The sequence below is a fragment of the Plasmopara halstedii genome, assembly GCF_900000015.1.
Source record: "Plasmopara halstedii genome assembly, contig: Scaffold_658, whole genome shotgun sequence".
Classification (NCBI taxonomy): domain Eukaryota; phylum Oomycota; class Peronosporomycetes; order Peronosporales; family Peronosporaceae; genus Plasmopara; species Plasmopara halstedii.
Window position 1 is genome coordinate 256078 of NW_020187575.1, and position 14033 is coordinate 270110.

At 47.8% G+C, this 14033-nt stretch overlaps 2 protein-coding genes across 2 annotated transcripts; both read left to right on the forward strand.

The window, feature by feature from the left end:
• Window positions 1-10766: 10766 nt before the first annotated feature.
• PHALS_13233 (FOG: Transposon-encoded proteins with TYA, reverse transcriptase, integrase domains in various combinations) lies at window positions 10767-12350 on the forward strand (the record flags this gene model as incomplete). Its single annotated transcript, XM_024728951.1, has 1 exon — window positions 10767-12350. One exon carries the CDS (start codon window positions 10767-10769, stop codon window positions 12348-12350), a length of 1584 nt encoding a protein of 527 aa, XP_024579376.1.
• A 252-nt stretch (window positions 12351-12602) lies between these two features.
• On the forward strand, window positions 12603-13797 carry PHALS_13234 (Ribonuclease H-like domain; the record flags this gene model as incomplete). The annotated part of the gene is made up of 3 exons (XM_024728952.1): window positions 12603-12972; window positions 13112-13372; window positions 13448-13797. The coding sequence occupies 3 exons, from the start codon at window positions 12603-12605 to the stop codon at window positions 13795-13797; spliced, it is 981 nt and encodes a 326-aa protein (XP_024579377.1).
• Window positions 13798-14033: the final 236 nt, after the last annotated feature.

The following is a 14033-nucleotide window of genomic DNA, read 5'->3' on the forward strand; positions in this document are numbered from 1 at the left end:
CCAAGGTCGAGGCCCCCGTGATGCACGTGAAGCGGTACGTAAAGCACTGAGCGCCGCTCGAGTATCGAAGCAGTCGCTCCATGTCATGCGTGACATGGTCGGACAGAGTCCGAGGCATCTTGGGCACGGTTCTTCAGACGCGCGTGGAGTGGCACGTAAACCACTGAGCACTGCTCTCGTTGCGAAGCAGTCGCTGCATGCCATTGATGGCGTGGTCGGACAGAGTCCGAGGCATCTTGGGCACGGCCCTTCAGATGCGCGTGGAGAGGTACGTTTTCCACTGGACGAAGACTGCGGGATTAGCAGTTCTTCGTCGGATGTTGTAGATAACATCGGAGCCCCAAAGGAGCGGAAAGTGAGGGTGACACGGGACGACGCGCAGTGCGTGTTCATTCTGGTCTCACCGCAACATAGAACCTCTGTACAGAGGCGACGGCGACGCCGTATGCTTGCTGCAAGACGCCGGGCGTCGACCCTGATCCAGGTGAAGGAATCAACTTTGGGCAGCTTTACTGAGGATGGAAGAGTTGGTGCAGCATGAGGAAGTCATCGTAAATGACTTTCTACACGATTTCAAGTGTGATGGTATTGCGGAAGTTGTGTTACTACAGTCGAAGGTCGATTAAGTGGAATCATGCTCGTCATTAGCTATGAATAATTTGATTATAAAACAATTCGAAAGAGTGTGGGATCACGCAGACGATCTACAATTTTGAAGTATCCAGATGATCCTTTTTATTCACTTGGTACGGAATACAAGGACGGCGCCCTTAGTGTGAAGCCGTCCTCTGATCTTCCATCCCAACGTAGCGTTCGACACGAAATTGATCGTGAACCTGGTTCAAAGCATGCAGTGCTCGATAGTGGTCACGGTCGCGTGAGCAAAGTGCACATATCGATGACTTCTTTGGTCAAGAGCTAGCTGCTGGTTTGGTGAGGGAGAGCAAGTCCCCTCGGAGCAACGGAAGTCTTGTGTGCATAAACCAAATGGTCAATGGCGTATTGTTCACGCAGACGATTCCCGCTCAAACGTCGTTTCTGCGTATGGATGTCATTATCCACCGTATGTCCGGCTATATACATTTAGCGCACTTGATTTGGTTGATGGATATTACCAAATCGTGATGAGGGAAAAGGTCATCCCTTTGACGGCTGTTAGTACACCGCCCAAAATGTTAGGGGAGTGGATTATCTGGTGCTTCAGAAATCTTCAATCGATTAGTCTCACATCTGTTCGACCACTGCGGCGTTTCACACAAACTATTTGATGAGGTCTTCGTACAATCGAAGGACAAAATGGCAGATCTACCGACGAAATGCAAATGAAGCACATCATTTCAGTGCTAAAATGTTTGCGTGAAGATTCAATCCAAGCGAATCTCGCAAAGTGTATTATCGCTACGAAAGAAGTACTGGTCATTGGTTATTATGTCGGTGAAAACGGTGTTCGAGCAGATAGTGGGAAGATCAAAGCAATCGTGTAGTGGCCAATACCACGGAAGCAAAAGCATCTAAAAAGCGGATTGGTTTGTGTAATTATCTGCATCGCCTTTCGCGTAACTACGCGGAAATGGTTCGCCCACTATTAGACCTGCTGAAGAAGGATGTACCATTGGAGTGGCCATCCACTTGAGAAGAATCATTCACTTAAATCAAGAACACTTGATGGAAGCACTATTACTTGCATTACCAGATGATAGGAAGCCGGATAGCGTAGTGAATGACGCTTCTGAACTTGCAATCGGATGTACGCTATTCTCAAAGTCTTAGAAGGACACGATCGTGTCGTATCGCTTTGATCGCGACAGCTGGAGCCAGCAGAAAAGAACTACTCGTCTACGAAAAAGAGCATTTGGCAATAAAGTATGCTCTGATGAATTTCATGTTCCCCTCGTGGGTTCAACTTCGTTTGTCTTTACACGGGTCACGCAAGCTTGCAATATGCAATTCAGTCTCCTCACTCGATACACCGGAAGGCTCGCTGTTTGTCATTCTTCGCAGAATGCTACTTCACGGTTGCGTATAAACTGGCAAAACTGAACGTACTGGCTGACGCATTGTTACGTCGTCCGGATTACGAGCTAGCTTATTTTAGCTATATCGAAATCGATGTATCCAGTATGGTACGTCGAGTGTATATTGAGGATAAAATGTGTGGTCTGATCATCAAGGCACTCTCATCGAGTGATATGGATCTCCATGATAATCTTCAAATCACAGATGCATCGTTATGCATTAGAGAACAACCTCCTTCACTTTAAAGTTGCGCATGACAACTAGATACGGAATATGGTTCCCCACAACAATAATTTGAGGCGCAAGGTCGTGTTCGAGGCGCGTGATGCGCTGATGACCGATCCGTTTGATTGTGAGAAGACTACCGATCTCTCAGTGCCAAATTGTGGTGGCCCCGCATCTGTTAGTGTGAAATCATCATCAACAACTCAGTCCAATCAGACATCTTCTGCAGCTTCATCCCTCTTCCAGCTTTAAAATCCGTCACAGCACTGGTGGGTGGCTCCTGTGCGAGTATCGGTGCAATCGGTGACGTTGACTCCTGTTCAAGTGGGTTGCACAATACGTGAAGACACGCAATGTCTGTTAGCGCGTGAAGAGCGCACGGCACACGTAAGTGCCACTGCAGAGTCTCCTTGTTCTTACTGACTGTTGAAAGTCAGTCGGTCTTGACTTTAATTTTGGTTTCCCCCGAAAATGCTGATGGTCACAATGGCGTGCTCGTTTTCGTCGACAGACCCAGCAAGATGGTTCATTTCGCTGTGTGTAGCGAATCCATCGATGCCGAAGCCTAAACTAGATTACATTCTTACAATCACGGGTTGCCAAACGCCATCGTCTCCGATCGTGATACACGATTTACGAGTCTCAAGGAAAAAATGCTATGAATTCTTGGCACTCGCTTGGATATGTCCATGGCGGTACACCCGGAGACCGATGGGAAAATGGAACGTGCCAACGGAGGGTCAATGATGTACTGAGAAAATTCTGTGCAAAAAAACACGCGAAATGAAGTTTGTTGTTATCATTACTTTGAGTTTGCTGTCAACAATTCGGTTCTTTGATCCACCGAATGTACGCCATTTTTTATGAATGGCTTGCGACATCCGCACATACTGCTCTATGCGATGGATTTTGCCTCTGATATCAGTGGGGAGGAACTCGGCAAATCGTTGCCCTTCAAATTGATACAATCAATGATGCGAATGTGAAGAGCAAATACAAGGACTCCTGAACTCATTCATCATGAGTCGTGCGAATGTGATCACACGGGTGCGAGATGCAATGGCGAATGCGCAAGATCTGCAAAAAGACAAAGCAGATAGACGAGGTCGTCAATACAAAATTTTATTATTGTTGGAGGTCATGTTCTACTTAGTACTAAGAACCTATCAGACGATGTAATCTCAAGCTTGAGAAGCTCTGAGCAATTACCTCGCTTCTACGGTCCATTTCGAGCAGTGTCATGCCATGGTAATGTATACATCATCACCCTGACCAGCTGGCTAAGGACACATCCAGCGTTATACGTAAGACTTTTCGAGTCCTATCATCGCGACGACACGACTTTCAAACTGGATATATTGCAGTCTTGTTTGGATCTGCTCAAAGGTAAAAACCGAACTCCTTGGCCTCGTCGCCTCAGCATCATCCTCAGAATCACGAGAATCATCGTGAACGTCGGACCAAACGAGCTTTCGTGAGAGACAGAGCGTCGACAGGAAGCAGATGGCTGCTGATTGCGTAGGTGATTACTCCGGAAAGTATATCCATCCTTATCAGAGCAAGGGTAGCTTTGCAGGAGGGAAAACGTTTTGAGCCTGCTCTGTTCGTCGAATCCGACTCGCGGGGTGCATCCCCAGGCGAATTCTCATGACAGCATGCGAGACCGCGAACATGGCAGACGACCCGTCGAGTATTCTTCATGCGTCGTCGCGTCCTTGACACGGTTCACCACGGAAAAGTTTTTTGCACCTGCGTCAATCACAATTCTAGGTCAGACGAAGCAGCAAAGGAGACTCCCTTTTCGTGCACCTACCCCTTTTTGATCGACACGGAAGTTGATACAACGATATCGAAAACGTGGTGGCGGAGATGAACGTCCGCGGACGGAAGAAGCTTTAGGTGAAATGGTTAGGTTTTCAGCAAACCAGAATGCATGGGAGTCTCGTAGTCGCCTTCTTTGCGACTGTCCCGCTATCATTCTCGCGTTCGACGCTGGTCCAAAGACAGACTCCGCAACGGGGTTCCAACCTATCCTCTTCTCTCTCTTCCTCTTGTCGTGTATTCGACTAATGACTCACGCAATTCGAGACTATCATCGAGATCGGACTGATCTCGATCCCGGACATCCACGGATTTGGTTGTCAGAATCGAGTATCTATTTTCTGGACAAAATTCAGATAATTTTACGTATATGAGACTGTGCGGGTCTCCTCCAGCACTCCGATGGCGCGGAATTACGCGATTTGAGCCATCACTCCAGCTTCCATTCGACAGGAGAGTGCGTTAAACGCTAAGGTGCCACAACCAAGTTGGTCGTGAACTCGTGACAACATCCAATTTTACGGTAGCGCAAACACTATGGACGACTGAATTCGTCGGTGGGCGCATAGCAATCGTCATCTGCCCAAGCTGGTCGTCTGATGCTAGGTTTTGGCTCAACGTGTGAAAGCGCCATTCGACGTCAAATCGGAGCATCATTCAATATCGATGCATGAGAAGGCGCCTCGCATTCGGATTGGCGTGCGGCCCAGCACGCGTCGTCGGCGCAAGTCGTCTTCGATGCGTTTCATTTTGTGTGTGAACGAATGACCGAGTCTCGAGTTGGAGAAAAGTCTCAAGAAAAGTTGGAAAGTCCAGAAATATTTTGAAGAAAATATGGGTAGGCCTACTTTTGAGTGGGGTGGTGGTGTAGAGGGATCAGTCCCATTACATATGTCGTGTGAATCACATAATCTTTGTGGTTCACATTAACTATTCATCTTGCATAGTTGTATTTTTTGATTTGGTTTCACCAGAACTGGAGGCGCTTATCAGTTAATGGAAGGTTTAAGGCCTATTGGGCATAAAAAATGTCACATCACTTTAACCTCCTCGTTTCCGTCATTCGGCGGCTTGCTGGAAGCGAGCACCATGCGGTAAAGCGTAACCGATTTAACCCCTCCTCAGTAAGGGTCATTCCCGTCACAGGTGCTCAGTGCGGAAAATTGTCCCTTTCGTTTACCAAGACCGCTCGTGGATTACAAGGAACAAATTTCGATGAACTCTATCTGTTTCCTTATAAAGGGCTTTTGCCGTATGACAAACATTTGTTCAAAAGTAGTGTCAATAAAATTTCGCATGCCTTTTGCGGGGCTAATACGCGTGGTGAAGTTGTCGCCTCTATGTTGTGAAATTCATATAAAAAGGGTAGAATGGACCCTACGAGTATGATGGAAAGAATCTGTGCGGATGCCAGTCCCACTCCTCACACTGAGTGCTATGCGAGAGCTCTTAGTGACAGATTCATCTGTCTCGAATTACGAGCTCAGCTCCTCCTCTGATACCAACCGCCTTTTTTTTGCATTTATACACGTTTTGTCTTATTTTAAACTCATCATGTACTTATATTTTCCAGCTATATAAGCACTTTTACCGGAGATAGCGAGAGGAGACTTCCGACCCCTTGTACTGCTTCAGTCACTGCATTCGTGAGTAAACAATCCTTCTCGCAACTTACCAGTGGAGCTTCACTGCTCCGCGTGGTGGGCTTGTCGCACGCTAGTGCTGACTCATACGTATCGCCACAGCATAACAAGAACATAACGTCATTCTAATGTTCAAGATTACAGTTGTCATTCAGGTTTACCGGCTGCTGCACGGGAGATTGCACTACCCAATTATTCAATGCTTTGCTGTTACTTCAACATGTAACAAGAGTTACAGCTGTCCTTTTCTCTACAATCAGATATAATGGAAAAATATTGTCGTCCTTACCTGTCTCAAGCAGACTACCCATTGAAGACCGCAATATGCAATCGCTTTTGCTATTAGCTTCAAACAATGCAATGGAGAGAGGAAGATCCTACACGCAAGTCATCGCAGATTCGTGCCAAAAGCGCTTCGGCTTCCTGGTAGATGTGGGCTTATGATTTGTCAAAGTTTTACCAGGGAGAAGTACTTGATGTCTAACTTTTGACTTCTAGTCAAACCATAGCTCATGGCATTTCACCCGTGCCTAGAATAAGACTGTTGAATCTGGGTCCATGCTGTCGAACCCAACAAAGCACACAGAAACTTCAGCATACTCTACGACGCTTACACTGGTGACCCCATCGCAAGACGCACGGTCATCATGCCCGTATTTGGATTCTTTAGCACCTTTGTGTACCGTTTTTTTTTTTAAAATTTGCGCGTCGTCCGTTATTGAAAATGAAGCCAACAACCTTGGACCGAAAAAAAGAAGCCCGCTTTCTTTGTGAGCAGAAGTCGCTCCGTTTGGGGCTGTATCCATTGACCGAAACGTTCGTGAGGGACAATAAGCTCAGTTAATGCCCATGAAGCCGTCTAGCTCGTACTGAGAGATGACGTTCCCCTCCGAAGAGGTTTGTTTCAGACAATGTTATACAGTCTTATCTTTCGTTCCCTTTAGCCGGGTTCGAAAGGGGGGCATAAGACGCAGATGCTCTGTGCTCTGGTAGATACAACGTCTGCGAGCACCGCAGATCTGCTTAGCAGCCTAGTAACCAATCTAGTTCTTTCCGGCGTGGCTAAGGTCTGTCGCAAGTTGGCGCGCTCGTAAAGCTTCGATTTTCAGCACCTTCGGGTGCCTTCGCGGCACGAAAGTTTGACCCCGCACTAATCGCGACGCCCACAGTACCTCAAAAGCGATGGGGTTGAGCGCCAAAAGTCGTTGCAACCGAAACCGTATGCATTTGGGGCCCAAAATATGCATCAGCTTGCTAAGTTAATCTTTCTGTCCGAAAGAACGTTTGACATTCCACCCTCACAGACGACACATTGAGTTTATGGCTCGGTCGTTGCTTTGGTAGCAAGTGCAACTATCAACAACGAAATGCCGTAGGGAGAGAGCCCGTTCCCTACGATGACACTCGCATTAAAAATCTTCTTCTAAACGTACCCTCTGATAGTATCGCTAAGAGCGGCGCGCTCAGAGCGATCAATTACCTCAACGTCACTTTTAGTGAAAGGTTAAGGTCTTCAATATTGAAAACGGTTGTAGCGGCTCTTGAATTTCTGGCTCTACACTCCCCTCACGATAAGACATCCATTCAGGAGTGCCGTTTAAGAGAAAAGAGATATTCTTTTCTTCGAACCTTTCCGCTCCACGTTATACGCACTCCGTACCCACTCTGTGTGGCCAGCAGTGCTGTGGTATTTCGTCGTGGGACTCACAGTGGCTTCCAGCTCGTTAACAATGATCTGGGCTTGTTTTAAGGGCCCAGATTTTCCAATACAATGAACAAAAGTCACAACGACATTTGAAGACCCGAACACGTGGAGCTAGCAGATTTTATTAATTCGAAGTTGTTTACGCCCCCCCCCTAACATGCTGATTTTCCACCTAAACAAATAATGAAATGGCCATTTAAAAATTGTCTTGCGAGCGCTTCCAAATCACACAGAACACCACTCTTTAGAAGTACCACCTGCGTTTTCGCCGCATCATTCCTCTTAATTTGTACCGTACGTGTATACTGTACCTTAGATCCGTACCATTCACGTGAAGTGTACCTTTAATCTTAGATTGCCGAAAAGTATCGTGCTCAATCTGCGTATTGAATGAGGTAGGAGCGCCGCCCCACCCACTTTTCACAGCTTTGTAAGCCAGCTCCAGCTCCAGCGATGCAGACGCCTGACTGATCCGCTTTTTGATGCTTGACAGGAAAATGGACAAAGCACGACATGGACATCAAAATATAATTCCTACCATCTCATGTGCTTGTTGTCAATGACCCCGCTTATTTTCATAAAGCGGCTAGATGAAGGTTCGCCAAGTGTCAAATTTATATCAATGTCAGAATCCACTCGTTAGTGGAAAGCGCGTGGCGCTACCGTCTTCACCCCTTTTTCCGGGGATATAAAGAACGATATGGGCCACGTCATACGTATTTATTGCAAACTTCCTGTAGTGGAATACTAAAATGGTTAAAATTTACAAAATGAGCGTATCATTTACACTTTAGTTCATACTGGTAACTTCTCAGGTGAAATCCCCGGCTCAATAAGCGTTCACGTGAGACGGATCCACCCCTTTGCTCATCGCGCGGTAATGGCATAGAGCGACCCTCTCGCGGCTGAATCGCGTATGCTTTCGTACAAAGAGAAATCATGCAATTACTCCAAGTTTTTCATCATGCAGTAAAATACTGCGGCGAACTAGTATTCCGATGTGCTCCAAGCAACGACATCACAGTGAGTTCCCAAGCGGTTAAAAATTGTATCGGTGCGTTATGGCGTAGGTTGCTCAGCTACAGCGATAGTTCAGACGCTGCTTCGTCCCCCGTAGAAGGCTCCGCATCTGATTGAGGATCGTTTTCTGGCTTGAATGAACCTATCGAACATAGGATGTTTCTCGTGTCCTTCGAGATATTGAGAGCATAACGCAATTCATTTCTGGCATCGATTGTAAGCGATCCGATGAAAAGGGGTCGCAAATTTTGCCTTTGAAATGCTAACACCGCATGTATTTGTAGAATAACGCTAAATAAGACTTTTCACTACTACATAAGCAGGCGTGCGTGGTAGCCTCTGGCATTGGCCCATGATGCCCTTGTATACCGTTGCCCTTCTATAGCGTCGCGGAGTTGGCGCATGACACTCAATTGCGTTAGAAAGTAATCAAAGATCTCGCCACGCTTTGTTGCCAGTCTTCATTGAATCAACAATTTCTTCTTCTCCGGGACCAAACCCAATTTGTGGTGACGTCAAATTATCGTTGGGGTTAAAAATGTGAGCCGTGTCGAGGTAAACTTGTGCTATTGGCGCAAACTTAATGACAGGAAATAACTCGCATTGTCATTCTGGTCTTTGTGGACCGACTGATCATGGTATCCAATGTCGTACTTATCGATGACATCGTTAATGGTGCGGATACAGCCATGCTGCTTCTCAAAAGCATATAATGCCAATATGGCTCATCTTTAGTCATTCAGTCCGATCAGGATCTGCGCTTTACAGCGTTTCTAAGAAATTTTGTCCAGGATTAAAGTTTAAAAAAACCGTGTCTACTTTTAACTATCCCCAGACAGATTGTCAGACGTACAAACCACTCGTGTGGTTAATGAGGTCCACCAAAGCACTTGCGCGGAGGCAGGCACAAAATACCAGGCGCATATATAGAAAAACGAAACGTCGAGCATTAGTGATGAGCTAAAAGCACGCCACCTGAACAGATAGGATGGCCAAAGGAATTGATACTTGCAGCGAGAGTCTGACTCGTCGACAGATTTTGCATGTGAGCGCATGATGGGTACCACTTTTACTCATTGGGCTTCAGCGTATAGCAGTTGCCGAAAATTTCGTCTTTTCTCTTCGAAAAGGTTTGCCCAAACGAGTTTCATGTGCCTCGTACAGTATTCTGCACTTGAGGCCTCAATACCCTCAACGTGAGACGCAGCCACACGTCGAATGTCAAGTGGGAAAGTTCTGTTATGCAGCAAGCCAGCGCTTAGAGCGTGAAATGAGCGCTTTCAAAAAAACATCTTCATATAAAAAACCCTTGCTTTCAAATCTGTTTGCCAACGCAGTACGTGTCACCTATTCAATTGCCATGGTGACGCGTCACAAATCATCGTCGATGCAAGGCAAAAGCGAATTTGTCACCACATTAAGCTACTTCGGTCCATACCGCACCTCATTGGTATAATTGACAGAGAAGGATAACCATCTTGGAAATCAAAGCGAGAGATGTGGTGACGACGTTTTGTGCGCAACGATGCATGATCTGTATAGATCGTAACTGGCCTGATGCCAAAAAGGCGCGTTCTGAACGTTACGAGAGCATCCCATTTTCCATAGCTCCTTATAAAAGATATGGCATTCTTCTCAGCAGCTTAATGCAGGCAAGACTCAAACACGATCACGCATTCATGACCATTCGTATCTGCTTAAGGCAAAGTACAACCTGTTGCAAAATTTAAAGCGTCACCGACGACATGAAATGGCCAATCCGGGTTCAGAAGAGCTGGATTCGGACCCCTCATGATCCGATTTTCGCATTGCCTTAAAGATCGCATTTCTGTCCATCACCATCCGACATTCTTGCCATGAGGATAGGTAAGGGGCCATGTTGCTTCGGCCTTACCACACTTAAGCTGTGCAAGTGGCCGACCGAGACAAATCGCAGCCAGCCACATCTGTAAGTTCGTTTGTATCAGACGCGATAGTCTTGATCATCTCAATACTACCCGTTGACCAGACTACCAATAGTGCATTCATAAAAAGAATTCTGTCGGCATCAATGTTTCACTTGTCAATATTCACAAATAGCTCAGCTAAGCGCATAAACTCAAACACTGATCGCAAGTGTTGATGTTGCTCTTTGCATCAAGCTCCCCGTGATCTGCACGACTATAGGAGAATAACATATCGTTGGATCAGGCTTTAGCACAGGCACGATGTGGCCCGAACAGCTACGCCACAAGACAATTATATGGGAGAATGCCTTGTTCCTAATACATCAGTTGCTCTTTCACCATCCACATTCCAACAGGGCTAGAGGAATAACGATACAACGTCAAAGAACAATGGATCAACAACGGGAGGACAGGCTTGTGCTCTTGGACAAGGCCAGAGACCAGTGGTACAGTAGCTTTCCACCAGTTCGCGACGGCGAACAGATCGATTGGCGTCAGCGCAAGTGGCTTCTACGGACGACGTTCAATGAGTATGAGATCCTCGACGTCGCGGAGGGCAGGCTCCAGATAGACAAACTCAGCACTGCGGAAGGCAAGATAGCTTTTGATCGCCAGCAGTGCAAGACCCAGCGCATGATCGCGTCGGCGATGCCACCACACCGTCTGCAGCAGGTCGACCACTTGGAGACCGGCACTGAGATGTGGACGGAGGTGAACGAGATCTATGAGAGGCGCATGGACCCAGAAACTAAGGAGAGCATCATTCTTCGGAAGTGCGATGATCTCAGACAGCTCAAGTGCTCGCCAACAGGCGATGTGAGCATTCATCTGGCCACGATGTTTAGAATTAGGTCGGACTTGAAGAGCTACGGCTACGACTTCAAGGATATCAACATGAGGCAGATGATGCTGGACAGTCTTCCTGACCTGTATGAGTACGAGCAATTGCGCGGATCAGTGAAGTATGGACGTTCTGCAGAGATGACCCTGGATGAAGTCCGGGCGTTGATTGAACGAGCGGCTGTGAATCAGTCACTCCGCGGCAAGGGAAATCGTGCCACTAATATAGGTAGTGGCCAACGACAGCAGCAAGGAGGCAGCACAGGTGCTCGCCATCAGCAACAAAATGGGCAAAATAAGAGCAAGAATAATAAGCACGGCGATGGTCAGCGAAAACCGAAGAGTGACAGGAAGAACAAAACTTGTCACCGGTGCAATGAGATTGGTCACTTCCAGCCTGAATGTACGGCTATTATCGATGGTGTTGCTGGGCCTGATGCGGTTGCCACCAGTGGAGGAAACACTGAGACAAACGCTGGGACGCAACGGCGTAAGCAGCTCTTCCACTACACGAGTCGCGGCGGCGAAGTCTTTGTGGACAGGTGTGGAGTTGTTGAAGATAAGCAAGGTGTGGCTGCTGGTGTTGCAATGGTCAGTCCAATGCTGGCCTTTCCGGGCACGAAAAATGAGGATGACAAGATGGACAAGTCGCTACCAGAGGTATCGTCATGGTGGTGTTTTGACACAGGTTCCAGTATGCACTTGACCAGTAATCGTGCTCTCTTTGTTCATCTCGAAGAAATTCACCCAGAAAGTATTGGGGCAAATGTCGTTGGTATGGCCGTTTCGACGCTAACTCGTGGGTCCGGCATTGGTCGAGTGACAATCTTCACTCAGGTGGGCGACATCGAGGCTGAGAACTTTTTGGACGATGTACTGTACGTGGAAGGCGCGTCACACGGACTGTTCTCGATGCATCTCGCAATTACCAAGCAGAAGTTTAAAATCTCGTACGATCGTGCAGAATCGATATTCAGTGCATACAAAATTGGGGAGCAGGTGTTTTTTGCTGTATCTCGCAAAGGAATCTGGGTGTTTGAGGCGAAGCGTCCAGCAGATGCTCCGCGACGCCCAGGTGTATCGCGTGTGATTGTCAATTACACGATCGCGGACGGTGTGGCCGCACTCAAGTAGTGGCACAACCGGACTGGACACACGAATGTTCAGTATCTCAAGATCATGGCGGACCGTGGGCTCGTGCGCGGCATGATGATCACGAACAGGCAGCTCAAGACGTGTGATTCTTACCATATTGGCAATCAGAGACAGAAGCGACGTTAGCAGAAGTTGGATCGCCAAGTTACGGCTCCAAACATGATTGTATTTGCTGGTTTGATGTTCCCGCAATAGAACAACGGCTCGCGATTTGTCGCGGTTCTCATAATCATGGATGACTGGAGCCGATATCTCACTGTGTTCTTGCCCACCGACAAGAGTGGAAAGACTGTGAACAAGTACATGCAGCGCTACGTGGTGTTAACGGAGCGCCAAGCTGGTTGTGGGATCACGCAGATCGTCCGGCGTGAGCACGAGCCTGCAGAAAGCGCGAAGTTTCTGGTGCAACGCGTTCTCACAGATAAAGGCGGTGAGTTCGTGAACAAGGATATGATGGCGTTCTATGCGGATCGTGGAATCGAGCACATCAAAGTCGGACCTAAGAGCTCACATCGGAATGCTGTGGAGCGTGCGCTCCAGTCGTTGAATGACTCACGAAGCCGCAGATGCACAAGTCCGAATTTGCTCGTTCGTTTTGGTGGTATGCCCTCCTGTATAGGACTTACATCAAGAACATGATGTACCAACGAGCCATTGATGGGATTCTAGTCTAGCGAATGCTCGGCGTGAAAGCTGATGTAAACCACTTGAGGCCCTTTGGCTCGCATGTGTATATCCAGGTGCCGAAACACTGGAGCGTTCGAAGAGTGACGACAATGCTATCATCGGCTATCTAATTGGGTTCGAAATGGACACTGTTGGCGCACGTGTGTATATTTCCAGCGAGAACACGGTCAAGTTTGCCGCTGAGGTTCGCGTTATTGAGGACGTGACGTACGGTGACCGTCATCACGTCGATCCAACTGACCAAGATGATGGTGAATGGTTACGGTTTGCGACCGAAGAAGTTGGTGAGCAAGACGACACGACTAGCATCTCGAGTGACGACGGCGTGGACATGGAAAACATCCATGAGTTTAGCTAATGCGTCGTACTTGACAACTCGGGGGATGAAGAGACTATTGTCAGTGCTACGGTTGCGTACGAAGCCTCTATGGCTGATGAGGATCGGTCGGCAGACGTCGATGAGGAGGACGAGGACGAATATCACGACAGCCAGAATGTCGGTGTGAATCACCAGGATATGAGTGACCAGGCGGATGATGGTCATGATGATGACGAGTCTGTCTTGTCCAATTTTGGATCGGAGGGGGACCCAGCAGACGAAGGTTCGGTCGCCGATGCGACCGAGTTTGGCGAGGAAAGTAAGCGATCCGACCGACGAGCAGGAATCGACTCACGAGCAGGGCCCGGAAGCCAACGATCATACGGAAAACGGCTGGAGCAAGGACTCACCCGACGGTGACAATGCCGGTGCTGTGTCGGAACCAACCGCCACGAAACGATCCGTGCTTGAGAAGATCGTACTACCAGATGGCTTGCGAAAGCGAGTGGAACGGGACGACACCCCGTCAGAAGCTGAGAAGATTCAGCTTGGATAACGAATGAAAGAATGTCGCACAGGCTTACGCCAGTCGACGCGCCGACCGGCTCGATTCGATGACTTTGTCAGATGGGCAAATGTTGCGACAAAAATATTGG